The sequence below is a fragment of the Tinamus guttatus genome, unplaced genomic scaffold (genome assembly GCF_059628265.1).
Source record: "Tinamus guttatus ecotype Peru unplaced genomic scaffold, ASM5962826v1 Tinamus_guttatus_pri_ptg000198l, whole genome shotgun sequence".
Taxonomy (NCBI): domain Eukaryota; kingdom Metazoa; phylum Chordata; class Aves; order Tinamiformes; family Tinamidae; genus Tinamus; species Tinamus guttatus.
The window spans coordinates 863,060-888,251 of NW_028288732.1; the positions used below are offsets into that span (position 1 = coordinate 863,060).

Here is a 25,192-nt window from a genome sequence, read left to right on the forward strand (position 1 = left end):
ACTGACCATTTCAAACATAACAGTTTTTAAATACATGCAAGTACTAAAAGAGAGTGTCACTTAGCAACCTGAAAACTGTGATTCACTTGGGACTACTTAGTGACACTTTTAGAGGGAGACACAGAGGTGTTCCAAGTCCGACACATGGAAACTTAATGTCTAACTGTGTTCTGAAAAATTCCCCTCTACCTCTTAGCATTAGTGTCATTTAGCTCCAGAACTACTTAGGAAGAAGGTGCGTCATACATAAATCATAAATTTAAGATTAAAAGAACATCGAAAAATATAGAACGATTACGCTTAGATTACAGTCTAAAACTAAGACAGACTTCTCATCACTGCAGACTCTTAAGAACATTTCGAAGAATCTGGCCAATCTCTACAGAAAAGTGAGGAATTAGGAAGAAGCTCAAGTAACATTACAACCTTAAAAACTTGTCTGAACAAACTCAGCATCACAGAATATCTGCAATGTCTAAAATATGAAATCATTACAACAAAATGTGCACAAGAACAGTTTTTCTCCTTCACCTTTCATTTAAAGAATGGCACAAACCCCAAGCCAACAACAATTTAAAACAGAACACAACCTCAGAAATATGCCCTGTCAAAAACAACAACAACAAACATCACACACTTGGGCTTTTCATAAATGAAGGAAAAAGCAGAGTCAAAACAGAGTTAAGATTCTTATACACCAGGGTCAAAATACATAGGACTAAGGTTTTTAAAAACACTGAGCTAATGGCAAACAGATTAGCAAGTGAATCCTATGGTTGTTTCAGCTATATCCAGGAAGGGAGACATTATAAACACCACACTTAAATAGCAGTTGAAGACTCCTCAGATATGCAGGTGGGTAAAGCTACATTACCTTACTGCTGTTTCTTTCATGCTCTGTTTTTTCATTATACCAAGGCTCATCCCATTTTTCTTCAGCTTGCCATGCATATTTTAAAATAGTACTCAGAATGGCTTCAAAGAGGAGGATTATTAAATAAATAATCAAGAAAGAATTCATAGACCTAGAAAGAGGCAAAAAAATACCATTTCAGTTTAATTTACTTAATCCGTTCACAAATTTAGCATATAATGATCAAAAACTTAAGAGAATCTTTTTTACAAGCAATCTGCATTTCACATGGATTTAAGGTTCCTATACAGTAAATATAAACATTAATGGTTATTATTCTACAAAAAAAAAAAAAAAGAAAGGACACTACAAAATAAACATACTTTTCTACTGCTGACCGTTTCTGAGATTTACTCTTGTAATTTAATGCCATTTTGGTCTCCATACCTGTGTACACTGCGACACCTGGAAAGGAAAGAGCACGGGGAAGAGTTATACCTTATTTTCTGCACGCATGCAACCTGTAGAATTTTTAATTCTGTTTCCCAGACACAGAATGGAATCAAGAGGTGATAATGTTTACTTCAATACAATGCTGAGGCAGTATTTTGTAAGGGTTAATAATATTCCACAATAGCAAAACAAAGCTAGTGAAGTAATTTTTGAATCTACTAAAATGTTCTTCATTACTAGGACTGTATGGCTTTCCAAATGTACTTTTTTATGGAAATTGTAATGGTAAATCTCAAGAGGTCTCAACGGATAACTAACACCACCCATTTATCCATTAAAGTTAAGTTACTCCTTTATCAAACCACTTAAAATATTTCCACATAGCAGAGCTGTTACTTTTTATCCGCAGAAATTACTTGGCATAATATTGTACTTTCATCTATAGCCATATCCCCTCAGGTAACCATCAGGACTATTAAGATTTCTTCAGCGCAATGAGAATTAAACCACAGTTCATCAGCACGTTTTAAGAAGAGAATGCTCTTTAAGTATTTAGATGTCTACAAACCAAATATTTCTTTAGTGTTTTTTAATCTTGCTCCACGAAGTAAGAGACTCTCAGGCCCAAGAGGTCTAAAAAGAAATAGATAATAATGACATATATAGACATATGAGTATTTAAAAACAAGTTGTTTTCTGTATTGTGGGGGAGTAATGAAGTCCCATTTCCAAAGCACTGAGGTTCTATGTCTCCTATGAATTCCCACTGCAGCAATTTCTCACTTTAGCTCCACTTGGATTTCTTTAACACTGTTCTCCCCACCTCACACCACACCAAACCACACAAGCTCTCAGCTCCCTTTCACATTTCTTCTACTATCTCTAATACTCTATGACAGCTTTCAATATTCCATAATTAGCATTTGAGCTAAATGCACCAAATGGTTGGTTCAGAAGGATCTACAAATTGCTTGAAAAGCCACAGCAGAAAATATTGTTTGTATAATCTGCTAGTGGGAAACATTTAAGTTCAGTAAATATTTTAAACAAACAGCAACAGAATTACCAGCGCATCAATTGCATCTAAAACAATTATCCCATCCCCAAGCAGTCAAAGCTTCCAAAACAATCCATTACATCTGAAGAAATGGATAGTAAATGAACTTCTACAGTTTTTTTTCTTGCTTCCAGCTGAAGCATGCAGTTACAGAACATACTTCCAAAAAAAATTCTCTCTCTATTTTTTTAATTCGACAGTAAGTCTCTTTGCGATGGTCTGGGTTTAACCACTTCCATTAGCTCTAAACACTACACATGCTTTGTAAAATTTTACTTACCGTACAATTTCCTCAATTTGCTGACTTATAGTTATTCTTCCAACAAATCTATGAAAAAAGGTTGTGTCAGAAATATCTACATAAAGACTCCCAAAAAATAGAAATAAAATCTATTATATTTACAAAAACATATTTAACAGTTCATAAATACAGAATGACCTCCTTTTATTAATATTGCAAGCAATAAATTAAAACATGTCAACACCAGCAAATTTTACAAGAGATATTTAGAAATTCATCATTAAAAAAGTAGTTGTTTGAAAAAAATCTATATTTCATTAATAAAACCACAAAAAATGTATTTATTTACTTAAAATAGATGAGGCAATTTCTTGATGTGCCAGGATTACTCAAGTATATACAAGTTGCCATATTATTCACTAGAAATAACAATTTTACAGTTAAGAATGACAACGTATTCTCTTTGTGAATTCTGCAACTGTCATATTTTGCATGACTAGTTATAGCCCAAGTATGAATGAGCACTTAGTTATAAACTTCTGTAGGAGTCAGATCACATCAGCTTGATGTTCTCTATAAACTGAGCTAAGGATCAAATAACCAAGCATCTGTTTAAGCAAACACTTACCACATACCCTTGAAATTAATGCTAGCCTATGACAAATTCTTATAGTGAATTCCAAAAAAGTGACAGTACTACATAAGACTGAAATCTCCTGGAGAACCACAGAAATTTCTTTTCCTCTACCCTGCTCAAACTTACTGGTCATTTGTTTCTTTATTTTATTGAGAATAATATTTCTTGTTAGCAAAGAAATGGACACTTGTGTCAACATCAAAATATAAAATGTAAATACACTACAATTTCTGAATTACTATTACTATACTCGTATTTAATTTGCTATTTATAATGTTGAGAAAAAATACATATGTATAAATACTTATGCTCATTATTAAAATTTGAAATTTAAGAAAATGTGTGAAGTATTTTTAGCCCCAGGAAGATCCATATCACTTTTAGCCTTAAGCACCTGATTTTTATTTTATTTTCAAATGTTTACTGATAAAGTGATACCTGTAGAGATCTGCTTCTGGCTGCTGACATTCTATAACAGCGACAAGTTTGTCCAGGTTGGCAACTGACTGTAACACTGCTGTTTCTGGAACCGCAACATGTGTCTGTAAAACAGTGTCCATTAACTTAGTGACTCAGAAATACAGAGAGTTGGGGAAATGGAAGGAAGAGGGAGATCCAACAGGCTGAAACAAACATGAGATCATAATCCAACTAAGTTTTATTTCCTAGCAGCAATCCAGACCTTAAGATTGGTTTCTCCATCCAGACTTGCAGTAGTAACATGACATGAACCGTCCATTCTATCGGATGACAGAAGCACCAGATCGACAGGGAAAGTCTCATCTTTGGCTACTCTGACAATGTCACCTACCTAAAGAAGTGAACACAAATGAGAAGGTGTATATAAAGCTTTCAAAACGAAAAAATCATTTCAGCATTGTTACTGAATCATCATGTCTGTCCTCTCTCTTTAGCTAAGCAATAGAAAGAGTCTGTATTTAAGCACATACCCGAATGTTTTTAGATCTGGTTTTTACAAGACCACCACTTCTAACAACATAAACTGGAGCACCGTTTACTTCATTGTCTGCTTTGTGTCGTAGCCAGTCTTCATAACCCTGTAGAAAACAAAAAAATCATGTTTCAAGCAAGTAACACGTAAAGCAGAAAACCTTCTGAGCAAATATGCTTCAAGTTGCTTGCTTTACGGTTCTAATCCTGCAAATAACTTTGGATTCTACTACAGCTGTAGTAGTTATTCATGTAGTTATAGTTATTCATGAATCTAGGAAATTTCTTAGTTTTTACTGATTTATATAAACAAGTAAGGGAAAGTAGCAAAAGCAGTGAAAGAACTTACAATCCCACAATTTGTTAAACAAAAACAGACTGAAATTTTCTGGAGACAAGACAAACAAGCACTCATACAAGCCAAGATCTATACAGATTAATATATCCTAAAACAGACAGAACTATTCCCAGTCTTCAGACTTCTGGGGGCGGGTAGAAGGCAAATGCTTAAAAATAAATAATAAAAGATGTGTAGTAAACAGCAGCCACACAAAAAGATACTTGGAAACTGAAATCCTAAAACCCTTAAGTAAGAGCCTATAAGAGCATTATCTGATCAGTACAAGAAAGCATCAAGAATCTGTGCCTACAGCTCCTTGTTAAAGGTGACTGACAGAAGAAGAAAAAATAAAAAAACAAGAATTTAGCTAACTCCAGTAACCTTGGGGTATTTGTCTCATAAATCTGAACAGCTGAGTAATATGGGTACTTGGCAAAGATCTGAAGTTTGCCTTCTTCAGAAAGTACAGATTTCAGCGCCTTCTTCATCTGATGTCTACTCCCTACAATATAAGAGTGACACCTCACAACAGGGAATTCTTAGAGCCAAGTTCTTCTGGTCTGTTTAAAACCAAAAAAAAAAAAAAAAAATTACCCACTGTGGCATTTGGGAGAGAGTTCTTTACCCTCACTTGCAAATATTGCAAGGATGCTCTTATGATAAAGATGTGACGGGAACACAGATAGTGTTGCTTAATCTCATGAACAGAAAATACAGATAAACATTACCTAATTAAATTACATTCTCAATCCCTGCTAAAATAAAAGCATCAATATATACGAGACAAGAAAAAAACTGAAACAGATATTAGCAGGGTTTGCATACCCAGTTTATTTCTATACTTAATAAAAACCTACAAAGTAGTTGCTTCTAATGTACTCTATCACCATATAAAAATTTATGTGCCCAACCAACCTACTTGCTAAATACCTACTGAAAAACAGGACTAAATTCTCTAGATTTCCTTGGTTTAAAAGAAAACAAAAACAAAACTTTTTTTTGCTTAAAGCAACAAGAAAATTTGGGACTTCTCTAAGGACTGTATACTCATCTTCAGAGGGACGATATGGGAAGATCTGTGACAAAATGACATAGCAGGAGTTGCATCATTTTGCCGTCTTGAATGCCCTTTTGACCTTTGCACCACTGTGCTTCAGATAAGAAAAAGTTCTTCTCCCTGCCCAAGACCGAAGTAGAGCCTGGGTTTGGGGGCTCTCTAGCTGCACCATGTTAACTGGCCTTCTGGAAACTGGAAAGCTTTTCCACACCCTGAAGAGCTTCTCATAATTTGGATACTGTTAATGCTTTTATTTTTCTCTTCTAAACGTTTGAGTATCTATTATGTTATAGCTCGACATTATCCTGCTGCAGCTTTGTACAAAGCTAGTGCCTTGGTGCTTTCAGACAGTGCTTCCTCCCCTGAAAGCTTCTTCCTATTCCACGTCTGCTTTGAGAGCATATGGGAAAAGGTTTTCAGACCATACTTGGTATTTTCCTTATGTGTTCCAACAGAAGATTTATCTTTCTTCTCTACCATTTAAAGGTCTGCCCAACTGCAATGTGTTGGAAATAGCATGCTGAATTATCTTTCCAAGATAGAACTATTGTTGCAGTGGGTCAGGATTCAAACAAGAATTCATTATATCAGCTTAGGTCATTTCCAATAGGCACTTGCAGACAGAGACAGACAGTCGGAAGAAATTCTTGATGCTCTACAAGCCAAGTATGACTTGAATCTTCTAGAAAAGACAGCCAGCATCTCTATTCTTTGTAGCTGATGCTAAAATATTAAAATTTGCCAATATAAGCCTGGACATCAGAACAATGTGACAGATGGCTTTGGACTATTTTTAAGTTTTACATAAATCCAACTTCTTTCTGGGAAAAAAAATTAAAGTCTAATGTTTGTAATAATTTGCATGCTCTCTTTCAGTTCACAGTGCTTTAAGGGATAATTTCTGCTGCCAACTTATGATTACGGCTCTTAAAAGATACCTTTTTTGAGGTGATGATAGCACTCTGCATCAGCAAACAGCACAGTGAGAGCATGAAACTAAGTCAAAGACTCCTACAACATTAAGATCCCCTCTACCCCAAACACTACTCTGTCTGATTGAAAGCTAAAGCTATTTTTACTTTTGACCTAATTTAGGGTGGGTTTTGGTCCTACTGGCACAGGACGCAACTTGAAATTGCAGCATCATAAATGATTCCTGCATACTTTTCAGTTGCTTTAAATGTATCCTCTCCCCAGGCAGAACTTTGAAATAACTAATTCTTTCTAATTCTGAAGTAATTCTGCACATTACCTTGCTGCAGAAATTATAGTTTCTGTTCACACTTCTTTATTTACCTGGTTGTTTCTTTTCCCTATTGCTCTAAGGATTTAAAGAAAACAGTAGGGGAGGCTTTCACACGAGCCCTCACATTGCCTCAACATCTCGGCAGGGTTTAGTACAGTCCTTAAATAAGATCCTTGTTGAACTAACTCTCAAAAGATTTTGTTCTCATTACATATGCTAAAAAAGCACTGAACGCACTTTTATACAATACCCTAAACCTCCTACAGCTTTCTGAATTGGAACTTTTACTTGGTATAGCATTAATGTATATTTTACACCATGAAACACACTCAAGGCAAAATTTGCCTTTTAACCATTAACAAACACAGCACCAAGCTACCTCAAGTTCCTTTCCCAGTGTATTATGTAGGAGGATTGCTTTTAATAGGTAGTGAGGTATGCCAAAAGAATAAGCGAGAGGCTTTCAGAAAAGGTCTTATAAAAAGTGACATGTAAAGTTTAGACAAAAATGCTGCCTGGCAGTCATTCACTGTCCATTTAAGGATGCTGCAGCGAGTCACTGGGTACTCGACACTTAAGCAAAATGCGCAAGTTCAAGTGTATAACAAGCAACAGCAAATACACAAATTCTTTCTGAAAAGACACATTTTTTTCTTTCAGTGCCTAAATATTATCTTGTTCAGATATTAAGCACCTTAACTTCAGAAAGACTTCAGACAAAACAATTTTCCCCCTTTACCTGTTTTATGGCTGTCACAGTTATGACAAAAAACAATGGCAATCCACTGGTAATGGGACTGGTAGGGGTATCTATCATGAGCTAGAAGAGAAGAAAACGTGGAAATTAGTTCCCAATATGATTTTATGATTGTACTTTCGAAAATAAATATGCAAATAAATTATTTGGTATTTTGGGGGCAATGTTCAGTTATTGACACCTACATAGCAGATGTCAATAATGATGCAAACAAAGATTCTATAATGTGGAAAAGACTCAAGTGTATGTTTGTAATGTGTGTGCCAATTTTAAGACTCCTCAATAAAAGGAAGATTTGTTTTCATCCCACAAGGATGAATTCAAAAATACCCTGCAAAAGAAGGAAATCTACATTTTATGAAGCTATTTTAATACTCTATACAATGTACTGCTTAACAGCAGTATAGAGTATAACCACCACTACTTTAGAAGTGAAAATGAAGTTAAAAGGAATAATTTCACACAGTTCAGATATTAAAGAATCTTATTGTTAGGAGTACCGCTTCTTCCTGCTTCCCTAAGGTTAACATGCAGATTTTATGATTTGTGCTTTCATTGCTGTCATGCCAAAAGTGCAGTGGAGACATCAAAAGAAGGTATGTAGGGAGATGTTGGTGCTTCTCTTCTTCTGCAGAAAATAAACGATATACTCAAGTGCTCAAAAAAAATATACACAAGAGTTGTTCAAAACCACAGACATTGGTTTGATTCACTTTACCTGAGACTTATGGCATTGCTTTGGGAACCATTAAAGAAAAAAAAAAAAAAAAGAAAAAAAGAAAAAAACAAGAAAGAAAAGAACATACATGAAGTTTACTCTGTTGAAAGCCAATAATCTCATGAAGAAAATAGACTGTGCCACATAACAACATGCGTACGACCTGTTGCCTTCATTGAAATGCAAACAGCTCAGAAAACATGACAAAATTGTATCTGGCCTACAATACTGTCCATTCTTTAACTGCATCCTTGTGATTTCTGCTTGGAACCACACTGAACAAAAATACCCTTTGAAAGAGGTGTTCGACTCTGGTTTGATAGACTTAACCATGACATTTCTGCCATCTACCTTCTCTCCTTCCTTCTCAAGGGAGGCTCATATGTGAGAAAAAAAGGAGTTTGGGGCTGGTGGACTGTCATGGCAGACTGCTCCCTTTTCTCTCTTTCACCAGAACACCATGGCCCATCTCCTACTACAAAGCTGGACACACATCTATCTCAGAGCAGGTATAGAGCTTCAAGTGACCAAAATGCAGTCAGTCACCACATTCCTGGCATGCATATGTGAAGCAAACAAGGTGATCGGAGTGTGCAGCACATTTAATCACACAAGGAGAACTTGCCCCAGCACTGTCATCACCAAGGGAGTAACGTGGTTGTGACAGACACTGCATCTTGGTCACATGAGATTCATATCTCTCACAGAAGAGATCATGGTGAAAAGGTTTTAAAGGCAACTTTGCCTTATAAAAATGAAAATGTTGGGTATTAATGTAATTTCAAATAGTATTTGAAGAAAAATCTCTTCTGATAATGAAGACCAAAACCGACTGCAACTTTTCTCCTGTTTCTGAGAAGCATAACATTCAAGATATCACATGAAAAGCAATACCAAAGGTGTTTCATTGTTTCTTTTTGTTCTTCTTTTTACTTTCATTAAAGAAAATGAGGGTATCTACTTGAGCCATGAACTGAGAGAATACTAAGATGACATGCTGAATGAAAGCCCTTATTTTATGTATGTATTTGTTCTTTGATGATATATTTAGATACTACTATAGCCAAAATTAACAGAAAAGAGAGTGACTCAAAACTGAACTACATTGATAAATTTGTGTTAAGAACAAATAAAAGCTTTAAAAATACAATATTGTCTATGGCAATAGTAAGTAAGGCTTATGTTCCATCCCCAGCATCTTCCATTCTTCCTCATGTTATATGTTAAACACTGTGAGACATCACAACAGAAGCAACAGACTCAGCATTCCTAATTAGAAGGACAGGGTGGGCAATGAATTCTGTCGAACGAGGTTAGAAGAACTATGACTTCAGTAGCTCCAGACACAGGAATTTTCAGCCTATTAGAAAGTTCACTCTTTCCAAATGAGAAAGAACAAGAGCAAGGAACACAGGAGGCAACTAATGAACAAAGGCAGAATTGGCACTGCCACTGATATCTTGCACAACCACGGCCAAATCTTATAAACTCTTCAATATTCCTGCTTCTGTCAAATGAAGTACCATCTATTTAAGAGGCACACTGTAAGAAACGATTAATCACTCTGGAGAGCTATACATGTTTAAAGCACTTTATTTCATGGCTAAAATGCATTCCCCAAATCTTGCCTTGTCTCAGATAAGAGTTGGCTTTTTCAAGGTGCTACCTCTCCCTAGAACCTCTCCTACTTAACCTTTCAACTACTAAGCCTGCAATAGCTCATTAGAATTTAAGTACAATTACAGAGCTGAGGGTGCAGAGATTATAGGAAATTTACAGGTTCTTATACTATGAATATATTTGTAGATGTCCATTATTAGAAAAAAAGCTATACTTGGTTACAAAAGCCCTGGTAATATTTCTGACCTATACTGCACTGACAGCAACAACGACTGATGCCTTCCAACCTGACAAAGAGCCAATACTAATTGAAAGCTTTTAGGTATTCATTTTGAGTGAACAAATTGAATTTGAGGGTTTTAGAACTGCACCGTTTGTGGAATCTGGCTTTTGTAAATCAGTAAGAATAAGACATACCAAGAACTTAAAATAATCCATTCTCATGTCAAGAACAAATGCCCTGCCCAACTTGGTGTATGTGAACTTGAATATCCACATGCACTTCCAAGGAGTAATACCCAAGCAGCACACACAACAATTTTAACATTCATAAAGATAAAACCTAAGGACAGTACACTTCAAAATTGGATGTAACTTCTTTAAAGTTATTTTCCATTCACACAGAAGCTGGAAGGAGAGTGTTCTTATGGGCATAAAATATTAAAAGAGACGTCAATAAATTCCTAAAACAGAAAACCAGTGGCAAAATTTACACTATAAATCCTCATTTCCATCTTAACTTTTAAAACTATGTTAAGTATGAGTATTACTCAACTTACCTGAACCAAAAATATAATCAAAAAATAAAAGTTGGCTACTCTTCTGAATTGTTCAAATAAGTTTTTTGGAACAAAATTCCACACTGTATACTGAAGGAAAAAAAAAAAAAGGAGGAGAGAAGGGGAAGGGAGAAGAAAAGATCAGTTATTACATATGGAATAACTTTCCAGGGAAAATCAATTTTCTTCCAAACTCTCTCATCTTAAATCTTTTCATTTAAATCTCTTTTTCCCCTCCCCACAACTCTTTTTCTCTTGCCCCACTCTCACACAGAACTGCTGCATCCCAACTTTTCCTCCCTTTTGTGAAGTGCACCTAGAAGGGAAGCAGAAGTAGCAACTGCATTGACTTCATAGTCAAAGTTTGAAGTACCAATTGAGTTAGGATCATCTGGAGACATTCGGCTGCCTGCAGCCAGGGAATGCAGAAGAAATTAATTCCTTCAGCTGCAAAATCCTCTCCTACACTCCAGTGACAAGCCCCAGTCCCACCATCAGTGTTATTGATTCTAGTCCAAGGGCACACTAGGAGGGCATCTGCAATTGCAGTTCACTGCTGTGATCTATTTTACGCAGAATATTGACTTAGAATTTGGCAGTTTTATAAATCCTCACAAACTTCAATCTTCCCTTTAAATGGCGTTGTGCACCACATCCTGCCATGGACAAATATGATGTTTTAAACATATTTTTTTTTCTTATGAAATTATGACTGTTATTAGTCAGCCTCCGGGGAAGGCGTGATCGCAAGAGGGCAGGATACAAACAACACAGAAAGAAGGAGATACCTTGGCTTTTTCTGGTAAAAATATCAGAAGTTGCCTGACACTAAATATTGTACATATACCATTAGGCATTATATACACATATATTTTCACTGTGCAACTGTATTAAGTACTTCTCATATGGTAAATGAACTTCTTACCTTGGATGATATGATTCTGTTGTCTGCAAATTTCTGAGGAACATAATGGCCATGCTGGGGAAAACGATTTGCTATATAAATAGTTCGTGTATCACTTTGATGTGGTGGGTCAAAACCCTGAAACATAAAATAATAAACAGATGATGAAAGAAAAAAATACTTTATTGATGCCAGTGCGTTGCTAAGTTCTTCTTTGTGTGAAGATATCCAGAAATGAAGCACCCAGACATTAAGCAGAAGCTTTGAACTAGTGAACTAATGCTGAGCATTTTTATCAATTACCTCAGTGAGGAAAAGGGGAATACACTGACTAAATTTGCAGGTAACACCACACTGGGGCTGCAAGAACATCAAGTTCAAGGACAAGGACAGAATTTAGAAAGATCTTGATCAACCAAACACATGGAAGACTGAAATGTATTATGGTTAGATAGGATTAGCTGCATCTACAAAACCAGAACAAATGGCGCATGCAGGAATTATGTTGAAAAAGATGAAAGGGCTACAGGAGACCACAAGTTCAACTTGAGTCGGGAATGTCATATCATTGAGAAAAAGGCCTCCCGTACTCATAAGGCGGAGGTGGAGTGGGAGCCACCATGCGAGTGCTGTGAACCAACTGGAGAGCATCCAGAGGAGCTGAACGTGAGTGACAAGAGATCCTGAAAACATGACATCCAGCACAAGGCTGACTAATTTAAAAAGGAAAGAGCAAACAGATTAGGGTCATTTAGCCTAAAGGAAAGGAAGCTACGGATATGCTAACAATATACACGAACTGCTGCACCGAGAAAAGCAGTTACGCGAAGGGCAGGGAAGACTAGAAATAGGCTTCAGCTGTCACTAGGGAGTCTTAGCTTGGCTCTTGGAAAAACAAACAAAAACTCCTTTCTGATGGGAAGGAATGATTAAAAAGCAAAGTAAGTCACATGGAGGTTGTGATGTCTCTGTAACAGAAGGGTTTATATCTAGGTCATTCCAGTCTATCTTTATTTGGGCCTTTCCTGGGGCTACATGACTCACCGACAGTCCTTTCCAACTCTAACATTCTGGCCTGGAGAAGCAGGTGATAACAAAAGAGAAGCAAACAAGCCCGTAGAATAAAACTAATTCAGACAATAAGCCGAGACAAAGACAGAAAACAGAAAGGTTTAAGTTGTGGAACAAAATGATAAATATCAGCAAGAAAATCACAACATTATTAATATTAAAACCGGATAAATATGATTAGTGCTGGGAATACAAAGTCTCCTTTCTCCTTGATGCCAAATGAAAGGCCAACTACTGAAACAGTTAGAAAGGACATTAACGTATCCACTCCTGGGAGCGAGGAAACTAACTGCCTTGCATTGCTCTGCTTGTGCTCAAACTTAGGCTCAAACAGAAGCCAGCACCAATACTCTACAGAACTCCTACAGATACCTCTGTATCAGTTAACTAAGCAGGCAGATGGGCTGTGAACAAAAGCAGGGCAAAAAAGGGGTTGGTGTAAACAGCCAACACTTAGGTCTTAATATACAAAGTTGTCTAATGTAGCACATTAGGTGTGTTCATATTTATGATGGCGTCATTTTAATGGAAAGGAATAATAAAAATATCCTCTCAAACACACAAAATCCTGTATTTGGCACCATCAGTGCAGCAACATTCAGCTTCAGAAAGAAAGCAAGTCCAGAAGAAGGAAGGGAGGAAAGCGAGGAACGGAGATTTTTCAAAGAGATTTGAAGGAGAACAAACTTTTAGATGACAAACATTGGGAGGCTGCTCTAATCACATGCTCTAGTATGAAAGCCTGCTTAAAGATAAGAGTGGAGCAAGGAGATAGAGAAGCAGATGATAGGAGAAAAGACTGGAAAAATATATAGGAAGCCAAGAACATAAGGAACAAGTGGTTCACAACTTCAGGAAAAAAAAGAATACAAACATGAAGTTAAGGTGAAAAAGAGATATACCTGTTGAGCACTGACTCTGTATCTAAGAGAACAGTGTTTCTAGGAGAAATATTGTTGATATCTTGCAGGTAAGAAAAAAAAGCAATCAATAAGATGAGGTAAACAGCTCTTTCCTATCCCTGAAAAACATATCTGGCCCTCACAAATGCCTCGTCCCAGACACGTTCAATTCACAAAGTCACATTCTTCAGGCTGGAAAAAAGACAAAACGAACTATTCTAAAAGAGACCAAAGCAGGGGTAAAAAAGAAAGGGGGAAAAAAAAAAAAAGCAGCTTGCAGCATTCTGGCAGTTTATGACATGTTTATGACAAAGAGTAAAAACCATAATACAACCACAAAGCCTACCTACACGAGCATCTCTATCAGAGAATACTTCTGGCAGAGCAGACTGAAGTGATTAAAAGGGAGGAATGCATTTGCTGAATCAGAATCTCGGTCCATAGGATTTACAGCTTCAGCTGGGTGGCTAGGCAAGCTTAAAACAACAGCCTACGCACATGTAAATCTGTTTCGCTGAGATGGATGAGGGAGAAAGTGCAAAAGCTGCTCAACCAATAGACCTATGGAGCTGGTGGTACACAAACAAGGTAGGCTGGGGATAAGAACCTCCGTAGGCATCAGAGGTATGGCTGGAAAAAGACACATCCTTGACAACCTCAACTGCAGTCAAGGCAGCAAATAATTGGCAGAGCTGGGAGCAAACGCAGATCCCACAAGTCCTATATCTGTGACTATGACAGATCATTCCGAATTATCCAACAATGCTGTCATTATATAATTATCTGGTGGGGCTGCAATTGAGCAGAACTTCCACAGAAGTATTAATTATACAGCTCTTCAAGAAGAATTCTTTGCACACGTTGAATTTAAAGGAATTTCACTTCTGGAACAATTAACTCACTTAACCTTTTCTGTAACTATCCTGCTCCTGTAACAGGATGAAGCTGCAGCCCAAATCCCTCTCCAGCAAAAGCGTTCTGCATAGTACCTATATACAAGTTACTAAAGAGATGCAGGAAACAACTATTTCCTACCTGCACTTTTAAGAAGCTTCCCTCTTTATTTCTAATGTCATTATCAAACTCAGCTGCAAACCTAGGATAACTTGCCTGTGTCAGAGGGCTTCTGCAGCTACATAGCCAGAGAAAGGTACTCTGAAACGAAGTTTTCAGTCTTACAGAAAGACTCATAGCTCTCACTGGTATCTTCCAATAGAAGTGAGTTTTTCTAGTATACTGTTATCTACCTACGCAAACAGATCACAAATTTCTTAACAAAACTATCATTTTCCCAGGTTACTTTTTTAAAAGGACCTGGTTCCCCAAACCAGCTAGTGCCATGGTCATAGCAACAGCTTGGTACTCTAATGCAAGGGTGTAGTACAGAAGTACAGTTGTATTCAACTACTTGCTCCTTACTACAACTACTTCGCCAGAATCTCATAGTGTTTCTTGCCCATCATTCACCATCTTCCAGGGACAAAGGCAAAATTATCATTTGCTAGAAGAGCTTCTGCTGCATAATCAGTTTTTAGTGAAAGGGGTACAAAAGAAGGAAGTCTTGACAAGAACTTCCTCCTCTTTTCAAAAACCACACTAAACACTACTATGGAAAGTAACTGTTCCTCAGAAAGTCCTTTGGACACCACATACTAGGCAATAATATTAATAAAAAAGAAAAGACAAGGACAGGAAGCCTTATCCCTAGGGGAGGTGACCGACTTCAACCCTGGCTGCAGAAACGGAACAACATATTTCATGGCAGATAGCCCAAAAACCTGTTATTGCACAGCTTCAAAGTTACATTTTGATGATAGATGTTTTTTGGTAATGTATTTAGGTCTTGGGATTTTTTTTTAAAATATGCATGGAATCATTTCTCCTTTGTCAGATATGGTTTACAAACAATGTACATTTTCAGAAATCTGTAAATTTGTACTCAAAAACTCTTTCAATCATAACCGGGCAGTAGTCAAACAATATTTGTTATTCCAAAGGTTAGCATGAAGAAAAAGCAGCCTTGCTTGCAGCAATTTTAAACACTGCATTAGCTGCAGAAGTCGTAAAGCACCTTAGGCACCCTGAGATTTATATAGTGCCATGCAAATTGTCCTTCCTCTTTTAAAGAACAGTTTTATTTCTTTATAGGAGTACTAAAAGTCTTGCACTTGCAACTTCCTTTATTCAGGAAAGTGCATCTACAGTTGTTCAGCATATCTGATAACAAACCATGTGGTAACCTCTTCATAAGCAAACCATATTATTTTGACTAAAATAAGAACACTGTAGGAAACAAGGTCCAAGAAATCACGAAGCAAGATTATTTTCACAGAGTTTAGAAAAATAATATATACTACTGCATTTAGAGAAGTCAGGTTGATGCCTGGAACAAAGTCCTGGCAACAGTCAGCTCGAGATTACCTATATTACCTTATTTCATCAAACAGTCAATTAGTTGCTCACAATAAATAATTTGGAGAAATATCTACTCCTTATTTATTTACAAAACAAACCAACACACACCCCAAGCTAAACTGGCCTAATTCTGTGGTAACAGACTTCCCAGTTCCTCTATGCAAGTGACTGATGTAAAACCTCCTGGCCTTATAATATAAATAAAAACAGCCAGGAAAAGCAAGCTGAGAAGGCAAGCCTGTATTTCGAACACCGCTCTCTCAAGGACTGATATGACACAACCAACTTCCAGTATTAGCAAAGAGTGTTAACCACATATTCTATGCTACATGGATATAGTATCAAGCTAAAAAAGTGGCTGTCTATTCTGCAGCAGAGGGAAAAATGTGCTAGTAACAAACAACGAATTAGGAAATCACTAAAGAAAAGAAAAAACAGTGCAGAGACTTCTATCAAGAATCAAATATACACTCCATAAAGCAATCAGCCCCAGGCAGGTCAGAAAAGAAACTTTACAATAGATGTCTTCATCTATGAAGACCACTGTGTCTTCAGAGATAATTTAATGAACTTTCAGACTCTAAGAAACAATTCCTAATGTCAATGAGACAGTGAGTGGTTCCCAAACTACACTGCAAAGCCGTTCAGGATTTCTTTTTTTTAAAAAAAACAAACAAACAAAAAATTAGAAGACTCCCATATAAAATTAGCACAAAAAAGGGCACAGGAGATAATAAAAGACTAACAAAATGTAACAGAATATATCCAAATATACCTTTTGGTATAAACTATTTAAAATCTGTATTTTGTGGCAAAATACTAAGGCTGAAAAAGATTGCTGTTTGTCTACACCATTATCTTTCTCATCCCATTTAAAGGAAAATTTCCATTTCGCATATCCACATTTAGTCTCAAAAATAATCAAGAAGAAAAAAATAAATCCTCTTAAGTCACAGTACGTGGGAGGCCAAGGAATCACAGGGTTTTGTCACAGTGTAGCTGTAGTTGCAAAGTGTTTTCCAACAGGAGGCAGTAGAAATAGGATTTCTATAAAATAACAAAGTCGAGCTCCAAATAAGTCACCTAGGTTTTGCTGGAAGAGATGACCTTATGTTTACAGAAGCACTTTGTCAGATCTATTTGCTGCAATTCTTACCTGATGACTTAAAAAGAGTCTTTGTGCAAACAATTAAAGGACTTTAAGGTATGCTGTAAATACCTTTTCCCTAGGACAAAAGGTAACAGAACTTACGGTCATAAGTACAGAGGGCTCCTCAAGAGGGTAACACAAATCAGATAACAGATCACTAGTGAAAGACAAGTCACAATGTTATAAATGAAATTTTACACATGCTCAGAATTTTAACTCAGAACTTCTTTCTCTCTCTACTCTATTAGAAAGCAAAAACATATTTTATTGAACTCAGCCAGCCCACTGAAGACTAGAAAAGAGATGTTTCATAATTAAATTCAGCACATATGTATTTGGCCTAGATTATAAACTTCACCTTTGATGCAATGTCAGAGGTTAGACATCAATTCCGACCCTTCATTCCAACACCCACCGGATAACACAAACTGAGCAGGATGTCTGAAAAACCTTTCACTCTCTCTCCCCTTAGTAACAAAAATATAAATAGACAGTAGCTATTAAGGAATGTAGAATCGCGTTAGTGCAGAAATATTCTACAGTCAATCAAATGGTCACTTTATTATCTTTGACAAGTAGAAGCTTGGCACAATAAAAAAAATGTTGCTTATAAAAGGTTCACAACTAGGAAAAAAACAAGGTGGGACAAGTCAACCAAATCTCCAAGCAAGGCAGCAGTTCTTCCAAGCCAAATTTTCCTATTTTTAAATCACCTTCTAAACAAATAAAATCTAATCGAACCAGCCATACTGCACACTGTTTTGCTAGGAAGTTTCTAAATGCAGAGTTTAATTTTTATGAGATAAGATTTGAAAATTATACAGAAGACATAGCGGATGCTCCTGTATGAAGCAGACAGCTGGCCGAAAATAGGGCCAGGTTCCGCATGCTTTGGAACAAACTGTACTGCATAAGTATCAGTCCTTAGCTGTTGCAGAATATAAAAAGAAAAGAAGTATAAAAAAACCTAAACGCACTTTTGGTATCAACCACTGTCCATCTTGTTCAGAATATGGATAACTGCAAGTTATTTACAGAACTCCATCCCCTTCTCTCTGCTAACATCTGGAAGAAAAAAAAAATAAAGCAAACAAAAACCTCTAGCGCTAATCTGTTTAAGAACATTTCTTTGGTTAATAGTATTTTCACTGGAAACTATCCAAATGATAAATAGAAATCCTCCCACAGATATTGTCCTCGAAGAAAACAGAACAAGTAGAAAAATATCCCCATGACCGTCTTTCAGTGCAGGCTATTTAGACACTTCAGACTAGGCGACCTCCTGAGGTCCTTCCCAAACTGAAGGGTTTCTCATGAATCATGAATCTTACTGTGATAAAATAGTCTGTATATTTTGTCTTTGACTTCTAGTCGAGTATTAGAGACACATTTGCCTGAATACCTTGCTTTGCACAGTGCAAAAGTTGTTGTCAATGCACAACAGCACTCAGTTTCTCAAAATATAGGAACAAGATACTCTGCCAAACACAGCGTAATTCTGCTGCTCTTGGATTGTCTTTTGCAAAACAGAGGTCGTCCAGGTAGCTCTTATGTTTTTCCTCCTGAAATGTCTTCTGTACATCATTGCACTGTTAATAGATAGGGAGTCTCAATATCTACAGAACAGCAATCAGAAGGGAAACCCAGACAACCTTCCTCATTATATAAAAGTAACAGAATTCAAAATTAGGCAGCTAAAATTATATAATAAAGGATATTATCAGATACTGAAGACCTCCTTTCCAGGCAAAGTTTTCATTACTTTCTGTTACTACCACTGCTATAGCCTTTCAGTTCCATAATGTTCTCATCAGAACATTAATACAGTCAAAACACAGTCACAAATCTATTGAAGTGATACACGGAGTCATCAGGGGTTACAAATGCCATATTTTACTCACATTTTGTATTGACACTGAGCAATTCGATCAACAGAACTACAGCAATACTTTGCTGCATAGCTATTCAAAAACAATTAACTACCCCACCAACAGGGCAAAGTTACATCATTAAACAACTTGGCAAGCTGCTATATGAGAAAGTAACAGGTTACTAATACCTGTCACATAACAGAAAAGGAAAATTTAAGTCACACACGTGCTCGTAAGCTCTCGGACAAATTATATAAAGTTTGAACGTCATTCGTGAAGTCAATGGCAATTTTCACTCTGCATACTCGAAAATGTCACAATGAAACTAGAGTTCTACATTTAATGGACTGCAAACAATTGAACAATTGTTGACTTTTTTTTTTGTAATCCAGTGTATTATATTTGGAAATGCAGATAAAATGTACTGTACTGTTTTATGCATTAGTGATGCTTCCTATCAACTGTTTACTTAGTTCCTTTTCTTTTTTTTTTTTAAAGCAGAGTTGGCTGTGCCTGTGGTGTTATGCAACGCTCAACAAATCGACAGGCCTACTGTCTTGCTGAGATCTTAGGATACAGGGCTACAGTTCAAGCATCCTTTTTCCTCAAGGTTTTCCTCACAAATTTTATTCATTTTTAAAGGAATTTATTGTATCCCATTTTATCCCCACCTTTTCTTTCTCCTTACTAAAACCTAGGTACTTCTAACTGTTAACAAGTTGCACATTACCAATGACTTACTTGCTGCCTACAGTTAGTATAAGACAGCATTAGATGAACAAAAAACTGAAGATCTGGGAGGGTTTAATTGGTACATGTCAACATATCAGAACAAACTGACAATGTTATAAGCAATTCCCATATAGACATTGACGAATAAGTAGCAGTCTTAATATCACTACTTTTTTATGCAGCAAATAATTTAAAGGGTAAATATTACTTTACTTAGAAATTTGTTTTGGATTGTAAGACAATAACAACAATGTATGAAGGCTTATACTCTCAGCCTGCTTCCTATTTTCAGAGGAGTAGTCGTTCCTTTGCGTAGCATACAGGCATGCACAGCCCTTTGCAGAATAAAGCACAGCAAAGTCACTCAGCACTTAGCTGAAATCATCTGGATTGCCTACTTTTATGGCTACCTGCTTCGTTTTCCCTGACTTTTGACAGGTCTGGAAAACACAACTTCTCAAGTATGCAATTTATGACAATCTCATTAATTAGTATATGAACAGCTGGCCTTTTAAACAAACAAAATCATGCAAAACTTTTGTACAGGCAGTATTTAATAACTACTTATAAGTGCCTTCAGCAAAATGCCAGTACCTCCCCACTTCCCCCACACCTTACTACTTCCCAACATGTTTTCACAGTAACATTTTTTCTTTTGTACTACTATAACACCCCACACAAGTCAGACTTCCATATACATGCTTGGTTCCAACCCTCCCATCTGGAAGGAAACATTTTTTAAGCTCTGCTGCCACATCTAACACAGGTAAAAATACAAACAATTCAGAGGAATCTGAACCCTATGCCCTATTGTACTTAAGTCAAATACAAATTTTGCTATCCTTTGATTACACTGGTCTCCGCATTTTTGAAACTCCATAGCCACCAACAGCAGAAGTAACCCGATTTATGGCACCCCACTCTTCTCCCTGTGCACAGATTATTTTCTCAGCACCTTTCCCCAGCTGTTTGGCTCTTTCACATTCTTCTCAAAAAGAAACTAAGTGTCACAGACGTATTAAGAAACAAACATATGGTATGATCTGAATTAGATCATTCATTACACAAAAGGCTGAGGTGTCTGGGTGTGCCTCCTAAGAAACCATGCAGTGTGGAACCTCTCCTGAGCCACCTTTCAAGTTCATGAGCTATGGAGCAACAAAGGTCTTAAAAACTGAAATGCTGAGGTTCATAGAAAGAAAAGTAAAATGTTTATCCTAAATATTATTTAGCATATTTAAAAATCTGTTCAAGCATCTTGCCTTATTATCACTCTTTTTAATAGCAATCCTTCATTTCCATACTAGCGCAAGGAAAATTTTAAGCAGTTATTTCCCTCTCGAACAATTTCCTTTAAAAGAAAAACCTCCCGTGGCCAAGTTTATTGCTCATCTTCTACTAAACTAAGTCTTTAATTTTTATTAATGGCAAACAGATCTCTGGAAAGCTGGTCTGCACACTTACAGAAAGAAAAGCAATCATGTTCGATACACAATTCCTAGCAGTGATGTATCCTTCCTAACTAAACTACAGAAGACAACATAAAGCTGCTTTAAAAGCAGCATTTACAAACCTTAAGCCATCTTCATGAGGAAAAAAAAGAAACAAACCTATGTTATCCCAAACAATCTCTAGCCTAGAAAACATGAATGTGACTATAACAAACCAAAAGAGTGCAGTCAGAAAAATCAATTTCCAGGTCAATAAACTCTAGCATCACAACAGACTAGTCAGCACCGAGACCATCGCTACGAGGTCTGGGCTTCAGACGCAGATCTTAAAAAATATACCAGGTAATTAACAAGACCATAAGCTAGTTTTAAAATGTTTAATCAGTACGCTTCATAAAAGCAGGCTTAACTTGGCTTTGGGCTGCAGAAAAGGCAGTACTGGAAAAAAGGAAAAAAAAATAAACAAGGAAAAGAAACACTTCTTGTAAAAAGGGATGCAAGACAAGCAGGGAAAAAAAAAAGGTTGTAAAAAGCGATGTAACAAGGTAAATCATTAACAAGAAAAAAGAATCAGAATATGGAAATCTACGTAAGGTAACCTGTAATGTAGGATAACGGCAACAAATGGAAAAAAGATTAATCTGTAAAGTGGAGTGTTTGGAAGTAATTTCTCTCAAGCAAAATAACGCTGGAAGGGGTGGGGAGCTGGCCAATGTCTCCATCAAAGTGGCCAAACTCCACATACTCCCACAGATATTGCAGTCATCACTGCCTTATTGCCCTCGCACAGCACAGCAGAGCGAGCCCCTTACGTGCTGCTCATCTGCAGGGAGCAACCTTGTAAGCTCAGTGTTTTGCAACCGTTTTTCCCCCTGGAATGTCTTGCACAGAGGATGTTGCTGCATTCCCAGCGCATTTCCAGTCCTGGTACCTCCTTCTGAGGCCTCAGGTGGAGGGATGGCAGTCGGACACGCGGTACGTGAAGACTGGAAGGTTTCGCAATGGAAAGCAGGAAGAGATGCCAAACCCCAGAAACGCCAGTCCATGGCATGACAAAATAAAAAGGCACCGTCATTCCCTTGGGAAAAACAAGTGCGTGGAGCCCTTCCCAGGGACGCTACAGGTAAGCAGCCACACTTCCCTCCGTGCCAACTTGGCTTCAAGGCAGGAAAATAAATAAATAACAGCGGGAAGATAAACAACAACAGGAAACTAAATAAACGACAGCAGGAAAAACCCCGGGAGCTGCTGGAAACGGACACGGAGCCCCCGGCGAGGGCCGCGCCCGCCGCCCCCGGGGACCCCGCGGCAACAGCGGGGGGGCCGCGGGGAGAAGCGGGGGAAGGAGAAGGGGTAGGAGGAGGAAGGGCCGGGCGGGGGGCGACCTACCAGCTGCTGGCGGACCCAGCGCAACATGCCCGGCGCCGCGGGTCGCGGCCCCGCCGCGGGTCCGCCGGGCGATGCGGTGCCGCGCTCTCCCGCCGCCGCCGCCTCAGGCCCGCCGCCCGCCGCGGCTCGCCGCCATGGCGCGGGGCTCCCCGCCGAGTTAGGAGCGGCGGCGCCTCCCCGCCGGCGCCCCGAGCCGCCGCGGCTGCCGGCGCCCCGCGGCCGCCATCACAGGGCCGCGCCGTCCCCCGCGGCTCGCGGCGCTGCGGGCCGGCCCCCGGAAGTGACGTGGCGCGCGCGGGAAGGGGATGAGGTGGAGGCGGGGGAGGGAAGGGAGAGGCGGGCATGGCTGCGCCGAGGGGCTGCAGCTCCTTACCTGGTTGCCGCCAGTGGCACGGGTGCTCCAGGCAGCCCGGGCCCTGCTCGCCCTTAGGCCTAGCTGTGGCGAGAGCTGCTCCTGGTTCCTCCTCCGCCCCAGGCTCCTCTCCCGGGTGCAAGAACTGTGGGGCCCAAGGGCTGGAACCCAGGCCCTCTGTTACAGGGCTTGGTGCTGGTTTTGTACTGATTTGGTAGGGTGACAGCACTGGGACAGGTTGCCCGGAGAGGTTGTGGAGTCCCCTCCTTTGGAGATACTCAAAACCCACCTGAATATGCTCCTGTGCAACATGCTGTGCACGAGCAAGGGGGCTGGGCTACAGCATCTCTAGAGGTCCCTTCCAACCTCAACCATTCTGTGATTTTGTCCATCTGGAATAAACCCCCCTCCCCAGAGCCCCCATCATGGTACATCCCTCACGGGCTTGTCACCACGGGGCCTGTCGGACTGCAGCTCCATTCCCTGGTTTAATGAGATCTAAAAGGCACTTAGGAGCTCCAGTGCTTTATTTTTATCCTTGTTTTCTTGTAATATTAAAAAAAAAAAAGCAAAACATGCACAGTGTGTTGTGGTGCCAGAATGAAGACTTTTGGTCTGTGTTTTCATGTAGCCTCTTGCTGATGGCGACTGGTTTAAAGAAACTTTAAAAGCAAGTGCATGGTGTGTTGGTATCCCAAGGCGAGTTACATGGACTGGGGAAATCAGGCACCTCTGCTTTGCTTCTCATTTTGAGAGGCTCCTTCACCCACCTGTTATTCTGCTAAACCACTGCTTGGTTCAACTTGGATGCTGAAATGTGTTGGTGACAGGAGAGCTCCCTGAAACCTTCCATTTCATTCTCAAAACAGTCACCACTTGTGAAAACAAAGTAGCGTTCAGCTTCAAACACAAACACCAATTACTGTCTGCAACTTCTAGGCCTATGTGGCTCAAAATTAAAGGAGATTATTTTAAGCAGTAAAGACCTGGGTGCTTGTGACCAGGTACTATTGCCACTGAAGTCAATGACAACTTTGACACCCACTTAAAAGACAAGTCTTTCTGAGTATAAAGACCTGACTGCTATTCCTGCTGCTCCCATTCATTTCCAGGCAATTATCCTATACAGCAGTAAATCACAATTGTGTTTGTCATAGAGCTAGTGTAGTCTTTAGTCCTCAACTGGAAATTTAGACATAATTCAGCATTTAAGGTAGATGACATTATCTGAATAACTGAATCTTGTGGTGAATACTGATTGTTGAAGCATAGGAATTTAATTAGACAAATACCCCTGAAGCAGTAAGAAAGAAGGCTATTTTTGTCAGGCACTTAGGAAAGTTAATGTTAGCAAACGTCTGTATTAAATGCTAGGCATTATTTTAAAACATTTAAATACATCAAAGCCGAGCTTCAAACAGCTTGCACTACCCTATTGATTTAATGTGAAGTCTAAAATAACAGAGTGATTTCATAGCTATGGCATGTTGCCTGGAGAGCGATTTCAAGCCAGAAGCTTTGCTGATATGATCAGAATCCTTGTGCTCTTCCTTTCTGATAAGATGTGAAATAGGGTCCTGACCACTAGACGCTAAAATCGACGTGCCATTTCTCAGGACTGCAAGTGTATTAGTCACTGTGTCCTTGCCAAATTCAAGTGCGAGTTGCACTTTATGGAAGCACTTCACATTTCCACATTTCTGTAGTGGTACTAATTCACCAGACAGAACTTGAAAGCAAGTTACAAATGATCAGAGCCTTGTAATTTATATATATATATGTATGGTTTTTTGTTTTTGCTTTAAAGAGCACATATTTTAGTGGACAGAACTAGAACTATATTGGTGGGATGCAATTATTTTGCAGAACTATATTGGTGGGATGCAATTATTTTGCTGTGCATCACAGAAGGCTCTGACCACTTGATTTTTTTTCAAGATACAGCAAGACTCAACCAGGATAATATCCTGGTGTAACATTCTTTCTAGCATTCCTTCTAGTGAACCTCTTAACTTGTACAAAAGCCTGCATCAGTCATTTAAGAAGTTTCCTGTCATTCTTGAGAGGCAAATAGTTTTCAGAAGAGAAAAACTGAAGCAGAATAAGGTGTATAGCAAAAATACCAAAATTACTCCAAAAATAAATGCAATCACGTTTAGATACCCAAATTACATATGCTCAGCAGGAGCCAGCTGGCACTTGCCGATTAAAATCCCAGATGTCCTAAGAGTGGAGATTCCCAAATC

General features: G+C 38.4%; 1 protein-coding gene across 8 annotated transcripts in view; it reads right to left on the bottom strand.

Annotated features, from left to right (window-relative positions):
• The window catches only part of ATP11B (ATPase phospholipid transporting 11B (putative)), a 59,846-nt gene extending 37,124 nt beyond the window's left edge, over window positions 1–22,722 (bottom strand). For 5 of the 8 annotated variants that reach the window (XM_088523866.1, XM_088523865.1, XM_088523863.1 and 2 more), the window contains exons 1-11: window positions 22,595–22,721; window positions 11,635–11,751; window positions 10,710–10,799; window positions 7,575–7,655; window positions 4,192–4,299; window positions 3,924–4,052; window positions 3,680–3,783; window positions 2,644–2,691; window positions 1,875–1,939; window positions 1,237–1,318; window positions 875–1,025 (exon numbers count right to left, since the gene is read on the bottom strand). In XM_088523866.1, coding sequence (XP_088379992.1) covers window positions 875–1,025; window positions 1,237–1,318; window positions 1,875–1,939; window positions 2,644–2,691; window positions 3,680–3,783; window positions 3,924–4,052; window positions 4,192–4,299; window positions 7,575–7,655; window positions 10,710–10,799; window positions 11,635–11,751; window positions 22,595–22,621 — 1,002 coding nt within the window. In that variant the 5' untranslated portion in view covers window positions 22,622–22,721. Of the gene's footprint in view, window positions 1–874; window positions 1,026–1,236; window positions 1,319–1,874; window positions 1,940–2,643; window positions 2,692–3,679; window positions 3,784–3,923; window positions 4,053–4,191; window positions 4,300–7,574; window positions 7,656–10,709; window positions 10,800–11,634; window positions 11,752–22,594 lie in introns of all 8 variants that reach the window. The other 3 variants (XM_088523867.1, XM_088523864.1, XM_088523868.1) reach the window with 2 other exon arrangements.
• Between the last annotated feature and the right edge of the window lie 2,470 nt (window positions 22,723–25,192).